The sequence below is a fragment of the Dioscorea cayenensis genome, chromosome 9 (assembly GCF_009730915.1).
Source record: "Dioscorea cayenensis subsp. rotundata cultivar TDr96_F1 chromosome 9, TDr96_F1_v2_PseudoChromosome.rev07_lg8_w22 25.fasta, whole genome shotgun sequence".
Taxonomy (NCBI): domain Eukaryota; kingdom Viridiplantae; phylum Streptophyta; class Magnoliopsida; order Dioscoreales; family Dioscoreaceae; genus Dioscorea; species Dioscorea cayenensis.
The window spans coordinates 30,530,773-30,555,358 of NC_052479.1; the positions used below are offsets into that span (position 1 = coordinate 30,530,773).

The 24,586-nt window shown below is 34.0% G+C and overlaps 4 protein-coding genes across 8 annotated transcripts; 2 read left to right on the plus strand and 2 right to left on the minus strand.

The window, feature by feature from the left end:
- Window positions 1-463: 463 nt before the first annotated feature.
- Window positions 464-4,554, minus strand: LOC120268938 (pentatricopeptide repeat-containing protein At3g61360). Of its 2 annotated transcripts, XM_039276210.1 has the most exons (4): window positions 3,131-4,554; window positions 1,194-2,784; window positions 783-911; window positions 464-702 (listed from the first exon to the last, which is right to left on the minus strand). In XM_039276210.1, exon 1 carries the CDS (start codon window positions 4,532-4,534, stop codon window positions 3,149-3,151), a length of 1,386 nt encoding a protein of 461 aa, XP_039132144.1. In that variant the 5' UTR covers window positions 4,535-4,554; the 3' UTR covers window positions 464-702; window positions 783-911; window positions 1,194-2,784; window positions 3,131-3,148. The 2 variants fall into 2 exon arrangements, with proteins under 2 accessions (XP_039132144.1, XP_039132143.1); XM_039276209.1 differs by lacking the exon at window positions 1,194-2,784.
- Window positions 4,555-6,992: 2,438 nt separating this feature from the next.
- Window positions 6,993-13,945, plus strand: LOC120268942 (putative glucose-6-phosphate 1-epimerase). 2 transcript variants are annotated; one of them, XM_039276215.1, is made up of 9 exons: window positions 6,993-7,181; window positions 8,889-8,963; window positions 10,247-10,303; window positions 10,399-10,559; window positions 10,712-10,852; window positions 12,932-13,034; window positions 13,111-13,210; window positions 13,317-13,553; window positions 13,616-13,945. In XM_039276215.1, exons 1-8 carry the CDS (start codon window positions 7,089-7,091, stop codon window positions 13,526-13,528), a joined length of 942 nt encoding a protein of 313 aa, XP_039132149.1. In that variant the 5' UTR covers window positions 6,993-7,088; the 3' UTR covers window positions 13,529-13,553; window positions 13,616-13,945. The 2 variants fall into 2 exon arrangements, with proteins under 2 accessions (XP_039132149.1, XP_039132148.1); XM_039276214.1 differs by having other exon boundaries at window positions 6,994-7,181; window positions 13,654-13,945.
- A 761-nt stretch (window positions 13,946-14,706) lies between these two features.
- On the plus strand, window positions 14,707-18,453 carry LOC120269511. 3 transcript variants are annotated; one of them, XR_005539175.1, is made up of 4 exons: window positions 14,707-14,807; window positions 14,926-15,050; window positions 15,146-17,433; window positions 18,018-18,453. XR_005539175.1 is itself a non-coding variant. In XM_039276849.1 (2 exons), the coding sequence occupies exon 2, from the start codon at window positions 15,348-15,350 to the stop codon at window positions 16,587-16,589; it is 1,242 nt and encodes a 413-aa protein (XP_039132783.1). In that variant the 5' UTR covers window positions 14,707-15,050; window positions 15,146-15,347; the 3' UTR covers window positions 16,590-18,018. The 3 variants fall into 3 exon arrangements, 1 of the variants encoding a protein (XP_039132783.1); XR_005539176.1 differs by having other exon boundaries at window positions 14,707-15,050; window positions 18,018-18,186; window positions 18,313-18,452; XM_039276849.1 differs by having other exon boundaries at window positions 14,707-15,050; window positions 15,146-18,018.
- A 656-nt stretch (window positions 18,454-19,109) lies between these two features.
- On the minus strand, window positions 19,110-20,880 carry LOC120268763. The gene is made up of 2 exons (XM_039276040.1): window positions 20,450-20,880; window positions 19,110-19,550 (listed from the first exon to the last, which is right to left on the minus strand). Exons 1-2 carry the CDS (start codon window positions 20,529-20,531, stop codon window positions 19,315-19,317), a joined length of 318 nt encoding a protein of 105 aa, XP_039131974.1. The 5' UTR covers window positions 20,532-20,880; the 3' UTR covers window positions 19,110-19,314.
- Between the last annotated feature and the right edge of the window lie 3,706 nt (window positions 20,881-24,586).

Below are 24,586 nucleotides of genomic sequence, written 5' to 3' on the forward strand. Positions count from 1 at the left end.
TTTACTAACACATATATTGGACTAAAATGTTGATTTTTTTTAAAGAAATATGAACAAGACTACAATTGACGAGTATTGTCCAAAACTTTTAACCAACCATCATATCAAGTGATGGTTAAATCTATATATATATTCGACAAAATGTGAATAAATTACATGTTGGGCATACATACCAAACTGAAATTAATCATTCAGTCCGCACACTCTCAACCAAATAAAAAAAGTATGAGCTACAAATTCACACTCACACCAACGATCTATTAAAACTTTTGAATGTCCCACTTTTGGCTTTAACAGTAGTAGTACTAAGTATTGTTAGGATATGAATAAATTAATTAAAGTTAAAAAAAAAAAGTATGGACACAAGGAAGACAAAAGAACAATTAGGTACAGTTTAGAATAAAAATCATCCCAAACAAAGATCTGAAATTTGAATGTAATGATATACTATTAAACAATCAGGTTCAATTTCAAAGTCTAATTTGTGGCAATTTTCATCACAATTAAACAACTAAAAAAAAAACAAAAAAACAAAAATCAACTCTCCGAACTCATCTTACAACCAATACTTAATGTTAAATCAATGTCGCATTCTTTCAGTTTGCATTCAACCATGGATTCATCGTATGTTTGACGAAATTTATAGTTTGTCTCGATCATTAGCATCTTCTGAACTTTGTATAATCGATGGAGTTCGCATACCTGTGTTGCACATTAAAACTTTATTCAAAACTAATTAATTGACAATGACGAAAGAATGAACATACCAAACATATAATCACCTGTTGTTTGAATATCTCTTGTTGATCAATCATCACCTTCTTTACATATTTCCGGTTGTATTGTTTGAGAAATCGGTCCATTGAGTACTAAATACTTTTGACTTCGGCAAAGTATTTGTCTTCCCATCACTGAAACACCAAGATGAGTATGTACATTGGGAGTCTAAATAACAAACTAAAACCATAGACGAACAATATGAAAGTTCAGTGCTGATTTATGGATTTGAATGAACAGAATTAAAGAGCATTCGGCGAAAGCTCAATGCTAATTCTTGAGTATGAATGAACAGGATGAAATAGCTTTTGGTGAAAACTTGGTGCTAATTCTTGAATTTGAAAGAGCAGAATGAAACAAAAGGAAATGAAGATTGTTAATTGATAGAAAGAAGAGCAAGGACATGAATGTTTTACCTTCAAGCTCAAATTCCGCACATCATGAAGCATCTTTTTTTGTCTCTGAAACTCTTTATGGCATTCCCATAAATAATAAATCAAGCCCATCAAAATCATTGTTCAATCATCATGGTTTGTCTCAGCTAAAGATTTATAATAGATGGAGGAATCCAAGTTCGAAGACTAATTCAAAAGAAGCTAGAAAAATAATGCAAGCATGGCAGGCTGTTTAAGGGCAAGGCAAGGAAAAGGTGGAGAAATCTAAAGATCAATGCATTATAATAATGGCGCAGGATCATGGGGAAGCATGGAAAAACAAAAGAAAACATAGATTATCTATAAACCGATTAATCTCACTCAACGACACAAAACTATGAGAGGCAAAGCATGTGATCACAATAATCTACATGTCTTTTAAAAAAAAGGACAACACATCCTAAGAAAATCTCAACGCATTCTTGGCATTATTATCTATCGTTACAATCTTTTATAAATGTATTGACTTTGGTGAAAAATGGTGAAAAATGGAAATGACACCGAACAGTAATTTAAGTCAGTGAGGCAACAATATTAATTGTTCATGTGCAGAAGCATCTGAAACCAACAACTGTTTTTGATTCCATGAATAGTGAAACATTAATACAAATACTTCAACGAATCGAGCTAATTACATGGCAAATCCACAGAAACATTGATTGGAATAACAAACAAATATATAAATAATGAAAATAATGAAATAATAATCAGCGCCACTCATTTGAAGATAATTAGATGTTTCCAAATCCAAACAAGACAAAATTGCATTACTCATATTTGTAATTATCTGCATTTTAGTCCATTAATATTTGGTTGACAGATCATAGATTTGAAAATAGCTCATCGTTCTACATGTGTTTCATAAGATTGGACCAAGATTAAAGCAAGGACAATTATCACATGCCTTCAATTATTCAAATTAATCAATGGAATTTCAAACTAGAGGAATCTCTTAATTGGAAACATACATTATTATATATATTAAGATGGAAGTACAACAAAAGAGTATAAATAGATCGGTCAGTAAAAAATGGAAATTTTTTTTTGACTACTTTAGAAAAAGCACAATTAGTAGTGCTTGAAGATATCGAATTGATAACATTAATTATAATTTGATGGTTTGATTTGCTTGGACAAGGATAGGCTCTTGGTTGGAGATTCTTCATCTGCACACAATTTTTAACAAATAATATCTTGCAACCAACCCAAATGCCACATTCAATGAACAAGATTGGTAGACATGAGATGCAAAGATTTAGATTTTATGAAAGTGTTAGGATTTGAGAATTTGGAATCTTAATGTTGATTGGTTGTTGTGAAGCTTCTTTCTATTTTCCTTTCTTCATTTTTTTGTCACATGATTCCTTCATATTTATTGACAGCCAAATAACAATCACAATCTTTGTTTTGCTTTTTCTTTATTAGTAAGAATAGACTGTACATGTAATTATAATTAAAAACCAAGCTGAATTAACTTTGAACTCAAACAATTTTACATATTTTTGTCAGTGAGTACTCATTTGAGGTTGGGAAACAGAAATGATCCTCAAGCTCATCATTCATTTAAACTGGCCTGAGATTCATAAAAATAAATATCATAAAAATTCTTCTGAAAAATAAATAAATCGAAGATTTACTTTCAGATTGATAGTGTCCTGTATTGGTGACTGATACAAAATGTGAAGTTCAAGAACAAAGATCATACATTAGTGGTAAATTTTTGTATCGCCATAGCAATTGTGCTGAGTTATTAAACCACTAAAGATTGATAATATTTGTTATCATGAAGAAATGCAAGTCTTGATGAAAAAACCTAACAGATATACTCCAAGGACAAATATGATTTTTGAGTGAATTGCATGAATAGAAATCATTGTATTGCAATAAGATAAGAACGGTGATGAAATCATGAGTTATACCTTTCAATATCAGAAACATTAACAAGATTGAGGCACAAGGCTCTGCAATCCCTTCATCATCTTGCAAAGCTCCTCGATCTTCTCTGTGTCCTTCCGGCGAACTAGAAATCCCTCCAACACCCGAAAACTCCTTTCTGGCGGGCACCTTCCTCTCTCTGTCAATTGCTTAAAACACTTGTATGCATCTTCCACTCTGCCTTTGCAACACATACTGGTCACCAATAGGTCCAATGCATGTCCATGGGGGCAGAACCCTTTGTCCACCATATACTCCCACAATTTAAGACCCATTTCCGGCCGGCTATCCTCGCAGAAGCAATTCATCAACAGCACTACTGTTCTCATCTTCGGTACAAAGTTTCTATCCACCATCTTACCATAGAGATTATAAACCTTGTCAATCTCTCCGAACCTCTTCAATGCACAAAACATAGTGTAATAGCTCACATCGTCGAGCCCAATTCCCTTCTCCTCCATCTCACACATCAACTGCATTGCTGAATTCAAATCTCTGCATCGCAAGAAAGAGCTTAACAATGCATTGTAAACAGCAACATCAGGAGACAATCCTCTACGAAGCATTTCATCAAGCAATTCATGGGCACGAACCGAATTCCTCACAACCCCTGCCCCATGGATGAGAGTAGTGAATGTTTCCACTGTAGGCACACAATGCTTCATTTCCATCTCCTCCAACACCTCCATTGCATCAGAGAACCTTCCCTTCTTGCAATAAGCATCTATCCTAATATTGTAGCTAGCTACATTGGGCTCAAACCCTCTCACCACCATCTCATGATAGAACAACTCCATTGCCATGACATTCCCTGAATCCTTGAACCCTAAAAGCAGTATATTCATAGTCCGGACATTGGCCGAACACCTCGCGTGCATCTTGTGGAAGACCGCCTTGGCTTCAGCCATTCGCTTCTGCGAGCAAAGCGCCCTCAGAAGAGCATTGAATTCATGGACGCCGAACTCTTTGCCAGCGCCCATCCAAATTTTTTCCAGTTCTTCAAAGGATCGCACTGTTTCGTCGAAAGATCGGAACTTTGCAAGCTTGGACAGGAGGAGGACCAGTGCTTTGGGTGTCAAAAGAGAAGGGTATCGATCCCGCGCGTGCTGCAAGAGCTCCCAAGATTCACCGAAGGCTCTCATGCGAGCGAGGGCGTGGAGAGTGGTGTGAAAAGAGGAAGACGAGGGAGGGAGGTGGCGAAGCGAGAAACGAAAAACTTCGAGGGCTTTAAGGCCATTGCCGTGAGCGGCAAGGAGTCGAGAGAGAACGGAATCAAGGAGTTCGCCGGAGAGGAGAGGAGGCCGGAGGAGTTGCCGGAGAAGAGGAACAAGCGGCCTCGCCGGGAAGGGATGCTCGTTGATAAGCTTCGCGATTCGCTCCACCGCCATTATTTTTACATTTTAGTCCTTTTGCCAGGTTATTCAAAGAAAAAAAAAACATAATTACAGGGACTTCTTCACAAACTCATAATTTCAATTTTTCAGGGGCTAAAATCATAAACAATGATATTAATATATATAATCCATAACTTACTTAAATAGAAACCCAATAAAATGCTATTCTGATCCCTCAATTAAACAATCATATTCATTATTATATATTAATAAATATCAAACAATTCTAAAATTTAAAAAAAAATATATATATATATATATATTGGACTCATCATTCTACACTCAGTCAGTTAACAACCAACTGCTCTACCACTTAGCTATTGAGGAACATCAAGAGAAATTCGACCTCATAGAGTTCTAGAATTTCTATAATAATTATTGAATTATAATCCAACGGCTAAATTCTATTTATAAACAGTCTTCTACGGTGTTAAACAATATTATAAACTATCGAGGAATAACGATAGATTCAACCTTTTAAAGCTTTGAAACTCACTCCCATAATAACTGCTAAATTATATTCCATGATTATAATATATTTTATAAACAATTTTCTACCGTATTAAACACTATTATATATAATTTTATATAATATATATAAATAATAATTATTAAATCATCATTTAATAACTAAATAGTCATCTGTATATATATATACGTAACCCATATATATCTGGGTATCAAGAAACGAGCAGCACACTATTTGACCCATTTTGTGTTCAACTAAGTGGGCCCCATCTATCTTGGTTCTGGCCCCACCCAATCGTAGCCGCCATCCAATCGTAGACGTCAACGATTTGGATGACGTGGGCCCCATTCTCAACAGTCTGGAAAATTAAGGTGCAAAATAAATCCACCCTAAAAAAGACAAAAAAAGGTACTCTGATGGGCCCCATAGCGCTGGGGAAATCTCCGCCGTCCAACACGGTGGACAATGGCTACCGTCCAAGTGCAAATCGAGCGGTGGAGATTCCCTCTGGGTCTCTACTTTTTCATGGTGGGACCTACCCGTTCATTCAAGGAGTTAAACGTAAAAAGGCTGACAAATATCGATATATTCGCTTGGCAGAGTGGACACAAAGCATCCAATGTTTTTGGATTTTATTTGGTTATTTATTTATTTATTACCGAAAACAAAAATATAAATTTTTATATATAGAGATGTTTAATTTCAATATTTAATTAAAATTAAAAAATTTAAAAATTTTAAAATATAATTAAGTATTGCAAATATTTATCTAAATTATTATAGTATAAAAAATATTATTAGTATGATTATTGAGTGTTTGATTGGTGGATAGCTAACATTAAGTATAATTACTTATTTATTATTTAGTAATTGAAGTGATTTTTTGTTTGTATGTTTTCAAATCATTTAGCTTTTGACCTTTATAATTTTTTTAAAATTTTAAATTATTTATTTCAAAAATATATCTATATATATATCTAGCAATGATCTACATAATAATATTATAAATATGAGTGAGAGGTAAAATTTTGTTTATGAAATAATTTGATGTTATATTATTTAGAAAGTCAAGTGATCATAGGTGGAAAAAAATCATATATTTAACCTTATTAAATAAGTGATTAATAAGTTTTCATTCCTTTAATAATTCATGAAATTAAATAATAATTCCAGAAACATGTACATTTATCAGGGTGTTACTTTTGGAGTCCCTTTTCTCGGTCCGTGTGCAATGTTTGTTCGAAAGGACGCTAGTTGTCTAGTTCGTAACCGCCTGTTCTTTTATTTGCTTAAAAATAGTTTAATTGCATAAAACCCCTCTAAAATATTTTAAATTTTTTTTACCAAATAAGCACGCCACCGTCATCAATGATGTGCACAATGTACAGATATAAAATTAATATTTCAACATATTTATACTTTTATTTATATAAATTAGAGTTCAATCCTGTATTCTTCCTAAAATAAATATTTTATATAAATAATTTGGTGTCAATAAACTAAAATTTTATTAAAATTTTATTCTTTTATTTATGCTATGTTAAAAATTTAAATTATATAAATTTTATAACAAACCATGTTTAATTTTCTTTATTTTTATAATATTTGAAATTCTCAATCACTCAAATTCATTCATATCTACATATTTTTTTAATTATTATATATTTAACAAATATTTATATGTACATAATATAAAAAATAAAAAAAATAATATTTTTTTACAAATCACATGTCACAAAATAGCACATTTGAGGAATTGAACTCTCAATATATGCAGGGGATTAGTGTAAGTGGATGAGACTGTCATGAGAAATTGATAATTTTTTAAGGAGCAGATAGAAATTGAATTGTTAATTCGAAGTTTGAATGGGTATATGTGAAAGAATCTGTTGATAAAGGAGCTTGTTTGTATTTAGATAAAATAAAGGGGTTATATGCAAAAACAAGCAAGGCCTCCACGGCGTGGTCGCTATAAATACTGGCCGAGCTTCCACCATTCGCTTCTCTCCGTCCATCCGTCGTCGTCTTCATCGCTCGGGAGGAGAAGAGAAGAAGGTTAGGGTTCCGGTGGGTTATGGGATGTCGACCGAAAAGCCACCAGTGGAGCTCGTGAAGGGCATCAATGGCCTTGACAAGATCGTCCTCCGTGAGATCCGTGGATGCTCCGCGGAGGTGTGGTTTCTCTTTCTCTTTTGTCTCTTTGTTCTTTGATATTCGATTAATTCCTCTTTTTTTTTTTCTGTATTTTATTGCATTTTTGGAAGATTTGTTAGGAGAGAGAAAGAGAGAGTTTAGGAGAAAGGGGGTTTGGATTTGGTTTTTCTCTTTTGATAATTTTGTTTCGTTTTTTCAAGAAAAATTTGAATCGATTTTGGATTGGGGAAGGAGATCGTAATGGGGATGGGGACGTTTTGATTCTGATTTTCTTGGTGCTAGGGACGTCTTTTTGTTTGATTGTTTCCTTAAATTTATGTGCGTATACTTGACTTCTTGTAGATTTATTAGGTGAATCACTGGGCTGAGAGAAGAGTGGAATTCTATGAGTTTCTTTCTGATTTTTTTAGTGATGACCACACACCTACACCTCTTGATTGTTTTCTTTTTCATCAAATCTATCATCGCCTTGTTCAAATTCTGTTTTCCTGATAATCAGTTCATTGATTCTTGAGTCTGTATGCATTTTTTTCCTTCAATTTGTTATAGATTTGTGTTGGAAAATCATCTCGGAAAGGGAAAATTGTAGCTGGTGCGTTCTCTTTGATGGGGTAGCAATGTCCAGACCTTGATCTGTGTTTTTAATGCAGGATCTCACGCATTTTTCTTTTTCTCATACTGTCTATGCTTTTTTTCATTTTCATTTTCTTTTTGTTTGATGGGTTTCTTGAGGTTGTCTTTCGTATTGGATATATTAAATTGTAAATCGTGTTGTGACATCGTGGAGAAATGCACGCAGAATATCCATTTGTATAAGTCCCTGAAGGAAATCAGAAGCCATAGATCCACAACATATTGATAGGTTTTCGCTTGATCTTTAAATGGGATTGCCATTGGAGGATCCAAAATCCTGCAGCTAAAGCTAATAGGTAGTTGGGCCCATATGCTGATTGACATATCACCAAGAATTTTGAAAATAATTCATTAGCTCAATTGATTCGAGTTGAAGCAACACCCAATAAAAGTTCCCCATGGTTGATCAATGATGTTGAATTAATTCTAAAATGAGATTGATAAAATACCTGCCAGAAGCTCCTACGCTGGTTCCATGTTCTCTAGAAGTTTTCACTTTCATCCAGAATTATAAATTGAACTAGTATGAGAAACTGCATTGCATCATTCATTATTTAGCAAGGTGAAAGTAAAAGATTGATAAGACCCCAAAGTATGCATCATGGGTTTGCTTTTGCCATAGTCTCAAGGATCCTATTCCCTTCATATTGGCCAGGCAACATGGGCTGCTACAACTTTCAAAGTCATTGCATATTCTCCACTTTTTGTGTTCACTAATATAACAGTTTGTTGCCTTGGTTTTTGGTTTCATACTTGTCCTAATGTTGCAGAAGATGCTCGGCGGTTATTTATTAAGCATTGTTCTGTGTTTAAACTTTTTATAATTTTGATTGCTTGAAGAATATGTCATGCTTCTCTGGCATTCATTTATGAGGGTATAGGTGTTCTATAAGTTGGCTAAATCTACCTTGGCAATTGCAATACAATCTTCAAAAGAATCTGGTGCCCTTACCTGAGTAATACTAGCCCTGGAGTCTGCCAGTAATGAGGAGAAGACAAAAGGAAAAGCTATTTACAGTTTCGCAATATTGTCAATCATATTTTTCCTAGTAACTTGGTCATCTTATTTTATTTTATTTTATTTTTTTGCAGGTGTATCTTTACGGAGGTCATGTGACATCGTGGAAGAATGACCATGGAGAAGAGTTGCTTTTTGTTAGCAATAAGGTACCGGCCACTTTCTGGATATTTCTTTTTCTGCATGAAAATCAATTGATATGGTGACTAAAACTTTATTTTTGATGGATGCTGCCTTTTTCCTAGTCATGTTTAATTTTCATACTTTTACATTTTAATGTTTTCATGCCTGTTTTTCTTATCCAATCATACAGGAACAAGATGGGGGAAAACAGTTTAATTGAGATTTATTTGAGAGGCTTGGTTTGATTATTCTTGCAAAAGCATTTCATGGGTGTGGCATTACCAATTAAAATAAATGCTATTTTAACCTCCTAAGATGGGGAAACTAAATTTCATTTTGGTGCATTATACATGAACAGAGGAAATTTGCTGGTTATGAAATTTGAATATCTCTAGAATGCCCATATTAAATTGAAAAATACTATAGAAGGATGACTTGGTTATGGATAACACATGCACTCCTCTGAGCATGCTTCCTTTCTGTGCCCATCCTCTCCTTCCTATACCTGTTCAATGCTTGCTCACCCAAGAAACAACTTAAACCATGAGTGTGCATTCAGGCAGTTGCATTGTTGCTCAAGTCTTATCTTTAGGCTAAATGGTCAAAGGAAAGCATATTGCTAGAAGACAGTTTTGAATCATGTCTTTATCAGGATCAACTTTCAAACTATAAGCTAATCAGACTGCTAGGACATATACTCTGAGAAAATTTAGGTTCAGTTGATAAAGGTGTTGAGGCTTGGTAGGTTGATGTTCTGGTTAGGACTGGGATTAGCAAATAAATCCTATTTAAGATATAAATTTTTGATCTTTTGAAGTGTGTTTGCACTAGATTTGGGGGGTTTCCTTTAATACAACTGTTTCCTGAAATGGTCATAGAAAACATAGTTGCACCTAAGATTTTCTGAACTATTTTTTACCATCTTTCTCTGACTGGTTCTTGGCATGTAGCTCATATATCTGCAGCAAGTTTGTTTGTTTGTTGTTTGTTTGTTTGTTTTTTTGTTTTTGTTTTTTGTTTTATCAATCTGCTTCTGTTATAATCTGACATGGCTTAATATGTTGTATTTTCTTTATTATTCAAATGATTATGCTGTGTGTTTTTTTCTTTTCTTTCTTTCTAATGGGTTAGAGATATCAGATTACAAATTTGTGACTTTGATATAAAGATGCAATTCAGTGATGGTTTCATGTATTTGGCATTGATTTCTTTTGATTTGAAGAAATATGGTTTTCATATGACTGTTACTTGTAAACGTTTGTTTTTTCTTTTGTTTTTTTGTTTTTTTATTCTTTTTTGCTTGTTGTAGGCCATATTCAAGCCTCCAAAAGCAATACGAGGGGGTATTCCAATATGTTTTCCTCAAGTATGAACTTTCTTGACTCTACATGTTCTACTTATATACTCAAGTGGATTTTATTTACCTTCTCATTAAAAAAAAACATTCTCTTTAAACTGCAGTTCTCAAACTTTGGATCTCTTGAACAACATGGCTTTGCAAGGAATAGGTTTTGGAGCATTGACACTGACTCACCACCTTTTCCAACCAATAGCACCAGCAAAGCTTTTGTTGATTTGATCCTCAAGCCATCTGATGAAGATTCCAAGATCTGGCCTCATAGGTATGGTTTGTAAATGGATTTACTACTAATTCTGTTTATAACATTCTGCGAAAATTATATTAGCTTCTTAATTGTTTTATTTTATACAACAAGCATTTTTTGAAATCCATTTGTGAGTACCTGGTTTAATCATCAATTTTCTACTATTGTAGTTATGAATATCGTCTAAGGGTTGCTTTGGGACCTGGAGGAGATCTGATGTTGACATCTCGCATCCGAAATACTAACACAGATGGAAAACCATTCTCTTTCACATTTGCATATCACACGTACTTCTCTGTTTCTGATATCAGGTATGGCATCCTATATACTTTGACAAGCTATGCTGTGTACATGGGTATATTAATTCTTCTTCTAACTTGAAGTAGTTTTGAAGTTCTCCTTGGCATGCCAATGCTATCTCGATGGTTTGCAAAATGTGCAAACTAGTTTTCTGTCATGTTTATTGGCATGCCATATTCTTTTTTGCCTGATAATCAGATCAATCAAGCTTGGAAGAAATGATTGATGCTTCATCTTTTACAATTTGCTTACGGCTTAAATTTAATGGATTGAAATGAATATGTCGGAAACTAACATATACTTTTATTTTAAGCCCTTTATGTAATGATTGTGGCCTACTTACGGTGTTGCCTTGCACCCCATTCCATGTCTAACTAACCTGTACCTATTGAGATCCATAACCTTTATTTTTTCAGTAGACTTGTGGCCTTGGTTTGTACTTCACAGTGATCAGAGATAACTAAGGGATAACTAACGCTTTTTGCTATTGTAGATCTTGTGACTCATTTTATTGTGAAAATCAAGAACTCGATAACTTTTTTCGATCCTAAAGGTGGTGTTTGGTTGGGGTCTTGGCTGGGATAAGTTGGGCTTGGGTTTTAATTTGCCTGTCTGAATCTCTTTGGGAAGGAAAACTTTTATCAAGTTAACCAAAGCTTGACTTAATTAACTAATCAAAATTGATTATATTCAATTATACTTTCTAATTAATGTCTTTTTTTATTAATATTAATTTCTCTTAATATTAATTAATAAATAATATTTTTGCAATTAATTAAGTCTTGGAAAGTAAGTTATTCTGATCTGCTGGGGTTGTTAAAGAAGAAAGGCAATGGATAAGTTAATAATGAAAGCTTTTCCAAGGATTAATGCTTGCCGCTTCTTGACTCAGGCAGCAATTATGCCAAAAAAAGGAAAACTATCCTGGAATGATGAAGTGCCTTTGAACTCTAGGTGGGCCTTGATTGGATGTTCTTGCATGCTTTGCCTGGTTGAATAGTTGAATTTATGTATAGTTAACGAGTTTACTCTTGGCTGCTAAAGTTGTTATGAGAGAGATATTGTACTAATTCCTTGTTGTTTGGTTCATTAGATAAGGTAAATAATTTTGGGTAGCCAATGGCCGATACACAGGACAAAGAAAAAGATTGCCTCTTGAATATGCTGCTGTTACTTGATCAATATTAGACATTTATGTGACATAATGAGCTGATCAGTTTATAGAAAATCTTTAGATAAACAACGTCAGGCGTTATGTGCAAGGAAAAAGAAGTCTGTTGGTTCACTAAAAATGTCTTCAATCCTCGCTTCTTGGAATTGAAGTTATGAATTATCACTGATGGTTCATTCACAAGTAGCAGGTAATGGATGTGCTGTGATTGAATGGTTGGTGATGGATAGATTTAAATCTTTTTGTGAAGTTGGACATCCTCCTGGTTTATGTATCCTTCCTTTAAACTGAAATACTTGCACCTACTTGCACCTAGAGACTACTATAAAGTTGTGGAAGCCTGATGAAGTGGTCAGTACAGGTAGTTTCAAGCCTTCAGCCTACTGCTGATATTCCTAACCTAACATTGATTGATTTCTTCTGTGGAGCTTAAAAAAGTTGATGGGTAATTTTGAGGATGATCTTGGTAACTAGGCGAGCATCCATGTTCTGGGCATCTGTCTTGTAAGACCTTTTGTACAATTGGAGCTCTAGTTTTGAGTTATGTGTATATATTTATTTTTATATGGATGAGGTGTAAACTTGTGTCCAACAGATTAACTCTATGAACCATGAACCAAAATGATTTTTAGGCTGCTTTTACAGGTAGGCTGTCTTTCGTAGATTTCAGAAATCTGCTATATGGGATGTTATTCAGCTGATAAGTTCATTAAAATGAAGTTATCATACTAATTGTTTGTGAATGATAGTGAATGAGCTCCTCTTTCAAAGAGCACGCTCTAGTAAAGTAATTAATCCTATCACATGAGCATTGTGGATAGAATATAAATGTTTGTCTGTGAATGATAGTGAATGGGCTCCCTTTGGGTTAGAAATTTTTGTGCTATGTTGATTAGTCCTCTGGGTTTTAATGATGCAGTGAAGTTCGGGTTGAAGGACTGGAGACATTGGACTACCTTGACAACTTGAAGGAGCGGGAAAGGTTTACAGAACAAGGAGATGCAATAACATTTGAATCTGAAGTGAGTAGTCAAGCATGATCATTATGATAGAAAAATTTTCTTTTTCTTCCGTTACTCACTCTCTTTTGGTTAAAAGGTGGACAAAATCTATCTAAGCACACCAACCAAAATCGCCATTCTAGATCATGAGAAAAAACGAACCTTTGTTCTACGGAAAGACGGTCTTCCAGATGCTGGTGAGCTTTATATAACTCACCTTCTCGTTTTTCCCTTGATGATGCTATAGATCAAACGTTGGCAGTGGTCTAAATTGTTGTGCATCTCCCCTCATGAATATTGCAGTTGTGTGGAATCCTTGGGACAGGAAGGCAAAAGCAATGGCTGATTTCGGTGATGATGAATACAAACACATGCTTTGTGTTGAGGCTGCAGCTATTGAGAAGCCTATCACTTTGAAACCTGGTGAGGAATGGAAAGGAAGGCTGGAACTCTCCGCTGTTCCCTCTAGTTACTGTAGTGGCCAACTGGACCCTGCAAAGGTTCTCAATGGCTGAACAATTGGGTGCACTGATTATACAGGTACTGATTTCATCATTGTTCTTCATAATTGTTTTCAAACCTCTGAAAGAGTTAAGATACAGGTACTGATTTCATCATTGTTCTTCACCGATGGCTGCAGGCACCTGTATCTACGTTTTGCTGAATCTAATAACGAAGACTCTATTTCGACGTACTCCTTTTATTCTGGGTACAATGTTGGGGGTGTAGTATATTTTGATCAAATACGGCGATGAGGACTTAATCGCACGTGTATTTGGAAGAGGTTGATGAAAAGTCAGATCATGCACTACTTTCGTTTTCTTGTAAGTATATCATGTCAAGAAGACACTCTGAATGAAGGTGCCTTAAGTATTAGCAAGGCATGCATGTTTGAATTTGAACTCTACTCTCTTTTCTATTTGTTTTCTTTATCTTGTGATGCTTCATGCTTGCAACTTTTTAATAAAACAGCTTGAAGTTCTCATACACTTATTAGCCCATAGACCTCCAATATATATATATATATATATATATATATATATATATATTACTAGTCCACTATCAAGTTTCTTGTCTGTATGGTTTTGGTTTGTCTGGATATTGGGCTTATTAATTTTGTACAAGGGGTATTTTGGTATCTTACCAGAGAGGACACTATGAAAAAAAAAAGAAAAGAAAAGAAATTAAGGCTAGAAATAAAATAAAGCATAAAGAATAAATTGACAAAGAATCCATAAGCATTAAACTCATAAAAAAAAAAAAGGAAGGTGGGAAACTGAGAACACATATATCTATGTAGGATCAGAAACATGCTTTTCTTATGCCATATTTGGCAAACATCCCATGAACCCCCAACAAAGAACAAATAGCCACCCACTTTGACTTTGTTTGTGGTCACCAAGGTCCACTCATACTTTGACTGTCCATGAATAATACATACATATATATATATATATATATAATATTATTAGTAAACCCGAAATTAACACTCATATTATCGATCATGAATATATATATATATATATATAATTATAAATATTAATATAAAAATTTTTAGAATTAACAGTCTCATAGGAGAACTCGCTTTCACATCAATCATAATTCATTATTATCTCAAAAATTTTAAAAAATAAAATAAAATCCAAATACATTTTTTAATAAAAAAAGGGATGAAAAACAAGCAAGCAAAGCCTTCAATCCAAACTCGAAGAAGCGCGAGAGAAACCAAATACTTCGAAGAAGAAGAAGAAGAAGAAGAAGAAGAAGGACGAGGAGGAGGAGGAGGAGGAGAAGGTTAGCTTTGAATCCTTCTTCTCTTTCGATTGCATTTCTCTCTTTCTCTCTAGGATGTCTTTCTTTTCGATTGGTCTTGTTTCCCGCTTTGATTTCTCTGGATCATCTCTTGCTGAAGCTTTGATTTGATTGGGACATCGATCATCTGACCCCCATCGGCTTCTCTCTTGTGCTTTCTCGTTGGAATTGGAGGTTTTCGAGCTCTGAGTCGCCGGACAAGGCCGATTGGTTGCGCTCCCGCGGGTTTTGATTTGTTTCGAATTTCGTTGTTTTTAGGGTTTCGATTTCTAATTTTGCTATCCAAGTTTGGATTTTTTATTGGAGGTTTTCTTGGCTAGGGTTTTGCGCACTGGGAGAATGAAATTTGTGTTGTCGTTCTTCTCTCCGAGGTTGGGGGAATTGGGTATTGCTCTTCTGGTCTGCAAGAAGATGAGAAAACTCTAATTTCTTTGAAACCTGGATCCCAATTGATTGGCAAGGCCTGGGAAAGATCAAACCTTTATCATTTTGTTGCATTGCATGGCCAATTCGCATTGAGCGATGTCGCCGTCGCAGCCAGCCCGTATCAATCTCAGCGACCTCAAATCCCAGATATGGAGAAAGCTTGGTCCGGAGCGCTCCCAACGGTACTTCAGTTTTCTGAATAGGTTTCTATTCCGGAAGCTTGGTGCATCTGAATTCAAGAAGCTTTGTTTCCTGACCTTTGGTCGTGAGAACATCCATTTGCACAACAAGCTTATCAGTGGGATACTCAGGAATGCACACTATTCCAAGTGTCCACCGCCATTGAAGCCTCCTGTTTCACTGGGGAAGAATTTGCGGAAAAAGGATGATGCTTTCAGTCCGTCTCTTGCACCTACTCCGCCGAATCAAGTCTGGTCCAATGGTGACATCTTGCCACCTTCTCCTCGGAAAGTGAGGTCTGCCATTCGAGACAGGAGGATCAAAGACCGCCCGAGCCATCTTCTTGGACCAAATGGTAGAACAGATATGGGTGCTAGTCAAAGTCTTGCATTGGCCGATGAGTTTGGTGTTAGGGCTAATGGCAGTTTGGTTCTAAGCAGCTCAAAGAGTCCAGTGGTGCAACATCAGCATGACAGTGCAGCAGAGCAGCAGGTGAAGAGACAGCAGAAGCTGAATTTGGTGCCAGATGATCAGGCCCCTGTACATGATAAGGACTTGGTCGAAACAGTCTCTCAGGAAGATGGAGCTGAAATGAGTAATGGTTTGAACTCCAGATGCGATCCTCTAAAGGCTCCACTTGGGATCCCATTCTGTCCTGCTAGTGTTGGTGGTGCACGGAGATCTTTGCCTTTAGTTACCGGCTCTGGTATCAGTGGTTATTGTAGTGGATGTGGCAGTGGTGAATTGTGTGATACTGAGATTTTGAGGAGGCGAATGGAAAAAATAGCTGAAGTTCATGGCCTAGAAGGAGTATCCATGGACTGTGCTAATTTACTCAATAACGGAGTAGATGTTTATTTGAAGCGATTAATAAAGTCCTGCATTGAGCTTGTAGGAGTAAGGTCCAGGCATGATAGATTAAATCACTCTTTGTTGAAGCAGCGATCTTATGCCAATGCAGTCAATGGTGTCTGGCGAGGAAATCACTTGCATGTACAAAGTGATCATATGCCTTTGAATGCCATAAACCAGCTGAAGAACCATCGTTCAATATCTTTACAGGATTTTAAGGTGGCAATGGAGCTAAACCCAAAGCAAGTTGGGGAAGACTACCCATTGTTGCTTGAGGAAATATGCTTCCATTCATTTGAAGAATAACAAAGAATAGAAGGCTAATTTTTTCTTCTGGTTTTAACAAACCATGGTCTGTTTCACATCTAAAGATCTCAAGAGCTGCCCTTCAAGGGCAATTTAGGCAGGGGTTCACCCAGCTATATAGCTATTCATTTGATCATACCGGAAGTTTTATCTTAAGACTGTGCTTTGAGTACTGTGATCTATATGTATAGCAGGTAAATTTGTTGCGCTTTTAAACATTGATGAAGCTGTATCCTGTTCCCACCACAGCAGATACCTATAATTGAAATTGTAATTTTCAGCCTATTCAGAGTGGGCTCTAGAGATAGTTTTGCAGAGATACTGTTCTGTAACTTAGTATAGGTTCAATTAATTCCTCTGATTTTTGCAGTTCTGCAGTTATGTATCATCCATTAGAAAATTTTCTTGCTTGATTTCAATAGTAACAGCTCCTTTTCATCCCCATAATTTTGGGTTATGAGCTTTATATTTTGAATGTGCCAAATGATATGCTTCTGTAGAATGTTCAGTGCCCATTTTTGCTGATTTCTTTAGCAATATTTCGTATGTTTTCGCAATATATTATTTGGCAGTTCTATGGCCTGCTGCATCCTAGCATTTAAATTTTTTATAGTGGTAAGTATATTTCTTCTCATATTAATCTTTTAAAATTTCTTCTATTAGTTGAGAAATCTAAGCACTTGTCTTGGAAGGGAATATTCAGAGCAGTTATAGATGTCTTTCATGGTTTTGCATCATGTAATGCTCAGGTACATGAACAAGACCTACTAGCAGAATATTTGTTGAAATAGCAAGCCATGGATTGGTTTCTTTACTTTTCCCTCTACAACATTGTATAGAACAGGTATGAAGACAAAACTTTTTCCTCTAATTGTATTGCTGTTTGACTGTGATATATAGCAATGCTTTGATATTGCTGAACACACTGATATTCTACTTTCATAGGATCATATGTCTGTTTGTCGAGTTCAGTTTATCTAATTTATATTGTATAATCAGGCTCAAGTGCTCTATTAATAGTAATTCTTGTGCCCTTTTTTTTAATGTAGAGTTCTGGTTTTGATTAAAAAGTTTTAGTAAGGTTTATTCAGTATAGCTCTAGTTGATTTTGTGGCCATGCACTTAAGTCTTTGGAACAGGTAGGCATATATATGCATGTTGGTATTAAGGTTTATTTAGTATAGAATATAGTTGATTTGGTGGCCATGCACTTTAATCTTTCATATCCCTTTTCCTGTGGATACTTTGACATTGCCTTTCATTGATAATCATGTGACAATGATCGCTCTCGGATGTATTAATTCAGAAATTCTATGGAGCACATAAATTGCTTGATTGTCAATGTCACTTGTCTTCCTCATTCTGCTTGCTAACATTTATGGTTCTTGCTTAACTTGTTAGTGGGAATCTCTTTTTTTCTTGATATAGATGCACATAGACGTTGGCAAAAGAGAAAAAAAAGGAAAAAAGAAATCTTCCTGAAAAGCTGGAACTTGACAGTTCTGAAATTACCATAATGATATGCATATGATGGCATTTATGTCAACCATATTTCTTGGTGCTATGTGAAGTTCTTTTGGAGGCTCAATTCACTTCAGTAAGTCTGGATTTTACTCTTTTACGGAAATAATTATTTGTCTCTTTCTTTAGTTTACTTCCTCTTCAGTAAACTTGGGTTTCCCTCATACTCAATGCAATTGCTTTTGTTTATTGGTGGGTGAAGTACAATGATGATCAAGGACCCCAGTCACTGAACCATTTTGTGAAGTAAATAGTACTCAATCATTTTATAATTGTACTTCATTTGCTGATGAATCTGTACAATTTACTGGCTTGTAAATCAGATGCTTGGCTGAATTCTTGTAGCTAGGGTCTCAAGATTAATAAAATTTTTTGTATCATTTATATGTTAATTCTCCATTCAGGGATGCAGGCTAGGATGATATGAAGCTCTTGTAGATGTTCTCAAAACAAGTTTCACAATATATATAAATATGCATTCATTGATAATTTTCAAAGGTCATACACACCCAGCAGGAAGAAAATTGGTGTTTATTTTTCCTTCATCTGCTGTCAATGGGGGAAAACTGCTTAAACTCTTATGCCATCACAATAGTGTGCTCATTCTCATTCAAAGTAAAACTGCTGCTCTTGTTAATTTTCATATTTTATCCTTTGCTCTTGTTAATTGAAATTGAAAAGCTGTTAAAAACAAGATAAGCATTCAAACATCTTCTGGTCAGTGTTTTGTACTAAACCATATTGATCCTCGTCGTATGATATGTATTGTATTGTATTTCTCTGTGAATGGCTCTTTCAGGCGTATACGATCGATGGAAAGGATCTCGCAGTCAGATACACTATTTGGTTGCAAACAAGGTGTGTTCATCTTCATCTCCATTTCCATATCATCATTGTCCAATATATTCATCTCTTATCTCTTTAGGACCAAAGTACACAATAGGATGAATTCAGAAAGTAATGCATGAAATTAGATTGAAATCAACTTGAGAAACTGATTACTAATTAAAAAGAACAGGGATTGTAACTATTCAAAATCATGTACATTGAGCTCTGAAAAACTCAAAAAAAAACTTTACAAGATGAGTCTTTGTTTTCACTAGTCTTTATTGTAACAAACAAAAGAGAAAGTGAAGGGTAGAAACAAAACAAAAAAAAAAAAAAAAGAAGGAAAAAAGTTCTAGAAACTTGAATGATGCTTTTGTTACTGTTTTTGTTTTTGTTTTAATTTCTGTTTTTGTTGTTGCTGCTGATGATGTTGATGATCTTTGTCTGAAACACAAGAAGATGTCTTGTTAGACCAAATTGGAATCCTCCAAAATGATCTCTTGTTTTCTTTTGGAATTTCCATTTCTGACCTTCTAAGTATTTCCCACATCACTTGCACATCTTGGTACCCACATGTTTGCACATCATTCCTTAGTTTCAGTATCCCTCCTCCTGAAAATAAAATTATCATCATTCAATCTTTACTCAATTATTATTAATCTTTATTTTGGTTGATACTTGATTTTTTTTTTTAATTAAATTGAGATATGTTTTAATGTCCGACATCTTTTTCTTTGCTATCAACTTATAGTACAATTATTGCCCACAAAAGTTGAAAATGTATATTGTGAGTCATTGTGTTTGTGTGTGTGCAGATGATATATGCATTAAGAATGGTAACCGACAAATGTTTTATAGAAATTGATAGTGATTAGTGAGTAATAATACTTATCTGCAACAATATATATTGACTCTATGATTGCTTACGTGGCAGATCAATGAGGTGGAATTGAGCAGTGGATTCCACGTGGCATTTTATTATTATTATTATTATTTTAATAATTATCATAATAAAAACACCGATTATAGAATTGCTTGAATTAGAGGCAAGTAATTATAATAGATATATATTTATATATCTAATGAAATATTGATAATAATAATAATAATAGAATGTAGGGCAATCAAGCAAGACATTTGAACTAACAAAGAATCCAAACAAATATATACAAGTGTACTTTTAGGTTCCATTAAGAACAAGAACTATTTAATGGGGCCTAAACAAAGCCATAAAACCATCCAATAATCACTAGACAAACCTATTAATTAATTAAATAACCTTAGAAAAATTAAATAAATAAACATCAACAAAAACAAGCATAAAATAATTACATACATAAGAAAAACAAATTTATAAAAAATATATCAAAATTAAAGATGAATTAAAAAAAAACATATAATTTAGTCTCAAGATTCAATCACTATAGCAATAAATCAATAAAAAAATGAAAGTTTTTATTATATATATATATATATATATAGGGAAAAAGGCGATAGGAAGGTGAGATTACCGGTCTTGCGAGGTCTGACTCGGGTGGCGAGTGTGAGCCAGACTCGGCGAACGGGGAAGGCGAGTCGACGCCACCAGGACATGACTCGGGCTCTTATCCGTTTCCGGCGGCACGCGGCGTAGCGTACCGCGATGAACCTGAATTTACAGGCCAGCCCTTCTTCTTCTTCTTCTTATCCTTCTACTCCTCTGCCTCTGAAACCAACGGCCTAGATCAGTCGATCAGACCACTTGCTTATACTGCACCAGCGGAACACCTGACCTGCTTCTCTCTCGTTCTCTCCCTCTTGTGCTCCTCTGTGTGTTTGAGTTTTTCTTCTTCTTCTTTTTTTTTATCTATAATAAAAATAAATAAATAAAAATAAAAATAATAAAAATATTTAGTAGTGTATCACGATCTTCATCTTCTTCTTCTCCATGACATCTCGCGTTGCTCTCCTTTTATCGTCTTATTATCTTAATGCCCTTTGATACTCTCACCCTCGTCTTTTTCTTTCCCCACTCCAGACTCCACCTTGTCTACGTGGCTATCATACACAACATTTCATAAAAAGTTTGTCACTCCTTCATTTGTAAGTTTCCTTTTATTACATATATATATATATACCTTCAAATCCAAGATCACCTGTAAAATATTTCATGTATTTTTTATCCATTTATTTTTAGTGGTATATTTATTTTAATTATTTGCTTTCATATTTTGAGTTGTAACATTTTTTTAGGGTAAAGTTAGATTTTTAATATATATATATATATAAGATAATTATTTCATTTATAGGCCTACTCAAAATTTCATTATGTTTAAGTTAGTGGATATAAAGATTATTCAAGAGAAAAAAAAAATTCAAAAATTCATATATTTATATAAAGAATTTGTAAGAATATATGTATTTTCAAAATTCTTCATGTGTATGAATATATATATATATATATATAATTATTCACTGTCACAAACTTTTGTACAAGTGAATGTACAGTCATTTTTTAAATTTTATTACTTTTTTTAAATGAGGAAAAAAAAAAGACGACTACATTTGATGCCTCAAGCTTTACAGTCAAAGTTGAAAGTGGTTCTAAGTTCAAACTAGTGGTTGTTCTTTTTTTAAAAAAAATAATATTATTACTAATTTGAACATATGTTTCTAATGGAAAAGAAGTCAATTGAGCGTAGAAAAATGAAATGCTTGGGTGTGGTAATAGCAACAAATTTTGGCTTCCGGTTTCCCGGTTCGGCAAACCCTGTTGGCTTCTATCCACGGGCTATGCAAACCGCCACGTAGCAGTAAACAGATCAGCTATCAAGTCCCAAACACCATTTCCAGATCCAAAACAACACATGTCAACACATGTCAATCCCACATCACCTCAATGACGTGGCTCCATACAATTGGCTACATTTACCAACGTTGGTGTTCAGAGCAACACACGTGATCTCCTCCGGTGACGCGCGCATTCTCGAACGTTACCCACGCGAGCACCGCCCCTGACAAGAGAAGAACGCAAACGCATCCCTGATCCGAGATGGGACACGTGGCTAGATCTCATTGGCTACATCTCGTTGATTGGTTTGACTGTGGTTTGACACGTGTCATCTATCTATTGGTCTTCCTTGGAAAATTAAAAAAAAGTACTGCAGTGTGTGAATCTTTCTCGGTGTTTGGTCTTGACGTTGACCTTTCGTGGGTCCCACCTACGGGCACGCTCCCACTTCCCGCTCTTTTTTTTCTCCTCGCCGATTAATCGTTTGCAAATATTTATAATTAATAATTTACCTAATTTTTTTAAAAAATAATGTATATATATATATAAACACTATGTTTAAATGTAACTGATAACCCTAAAGATGTACCTTTGATAATTTTAGTCATTCTAATCAATTAGTGTAGTTTACAGAATTATAAGTTTTATAAACAAAAATCAAACATGAAAATTTTCGAATAGATTAACGTGTACATATGTATAAGAAGATCATATAAATTTTATTTAAATTTTCTATTGTTATATGTTAGGATGATTTTGAATTAGACTATATATATATATATATATAGTTTTTTTGTAATAGTATTGTTAGCACTATTATTGTATTAAATGAGATGATTTTGAATTTAGTTAATGGTCTGTGTTATAGTAGGCAACATGAAATAATTCAAATTAAAATAATAATTTTGTTGTTGAAATTCAACATGTAATGTTTTTTTTTATATATGTTATTAATTCTTACTTGAAATGACAATTTTATTTTTAATGTTTTATGATTGAAAACTAATAAAAAAAGAGACTTTCAAAAAGCTATACTATAGATATGTGGATTATTTATGATGGATACATTGCAATGTTGCCATGAGGACATGTTTGTGTTTGATTATGATATGTTGCTATCATCGAAAGATATTGTCTACTACGGGAAAGTCGTTATGACGTCCACGTTTATATCTTTGAAGCTGATAATTTTTTGGACTCACCTGATGACCGATTGTCATATGATATTAGATTTCCAAATAAGGAACTGTTGTAGCAAATGCCGTGTTCAACTAGTCTACGCTGTTATCAAACAAAATTTTTTTTGCACAACGTCATGTTAATCATGTAAAAAGAGATATAAACATTGACTTTCAATCCCTTATCAAGTTACATCAAATTTAAAAACGCCAGAACAAAGCAACACGTAGTCTGATGAGTCATAGTATCTGAAGACTTCAGAAGTAGTCCAAAAGATAGTGAAAAAATCAAACTTCTGAAAAGCCTACTATTAAAAGAATTTTATGATATTGTTCAATTTTTTTTATTTTTTTTTACTAAAATAGCTTAAATTTTTTTTTGTCAAAAAAACGAACAAAGAAATGATTGCATATACCCTATCAATTAAAAAGATTAAATCAATTTGTAAAATACAAGAAATGTCGACATCACTGTTACTAATTAAGTTTGTAGAATTGGATTCAATCGAATCAAGAGGCTAGATTTTTTCCCAAATTTTTTTTTTTGTCAAAATTCTAATATTTAGTCTTATAATGGGAATATCACATCAATTGCATTGAATCTCCAACCAATGCTTCTTTTCTCATGCATCACTATCTTCATTATTATTATTAACAGTAATTCATGAATGAATAAATAAATATATAATTAAAAGGGAAATCGTTTCCCAGATTCGTTTCCACTTGGAATGGCGACGTTTTGGCGAGGAATTGGGTGCCGACGGCCGAGGAATGGGAACGAGGATCCCGAGGAGACGATCTTTACGTGTCAACGTGAAAAAATCGTTTGTCCTATTCATAGACAGCGCCGACACATCAAAAGGCAATTGTGACCGTTGATCTCACAGAACTCGATCACGAGGCTTCATCTTAGCCGTTCGATATAGGATCATGTGGTGCATCCTTATGACAACACGTGTCGAGATGTAAGCGAGGCGGCTTACTCTATAATCCACTCAATAATAAATCTTTTAATTAGATAATCAAATTTCCAATAAATATTTAAATATTTTAAATTATTACTATTATTATTACTAATAAAAAAATATGATGAATTTGATAAAAGAACAAATTAAACATCTTGTCACAATCACAATTAATAAATCAGTTATCAAATATATAAGTTCTAAGATTTTTTTATCAAATATATTTTATTTTTAAATAAATACAAATAAATAAAAAGTCCATTTTAATTATGTTTATAAATCTAGATATTTAGCAAAGGGTCATATCTCAATAATTAAACTTTTAGCCTCAATTTTTCATTCAAACAAACTCAAACAATAACAAGGGAACAAATAAAAATTTACTTGTTCTTCTCTTTATCTTTTATCTCACTCCAAACAAACCCTAAATGATAAAAAGAAGCTACTAAAGATAGCTAGATATTCTTTCTCTCTTTATATATATATATATATATATATATATATATATATATATATATATATATATATGCAAGCATTTGAAAAATATCAAACTTTTCTTGTTTTATATTCTTTGCATTTATCTAAAACCTCTCAATCTAAAGTCTAAAAAAACCCTAAAATGATAAAAGAATAGACTATTAAAGATAAACATAGTATATTATATTTCATAATCATTGATTATGTTGGCCACCAAGTATTAATTCTTGTCCTTATGGTCAAACTAGATCTCTTCAA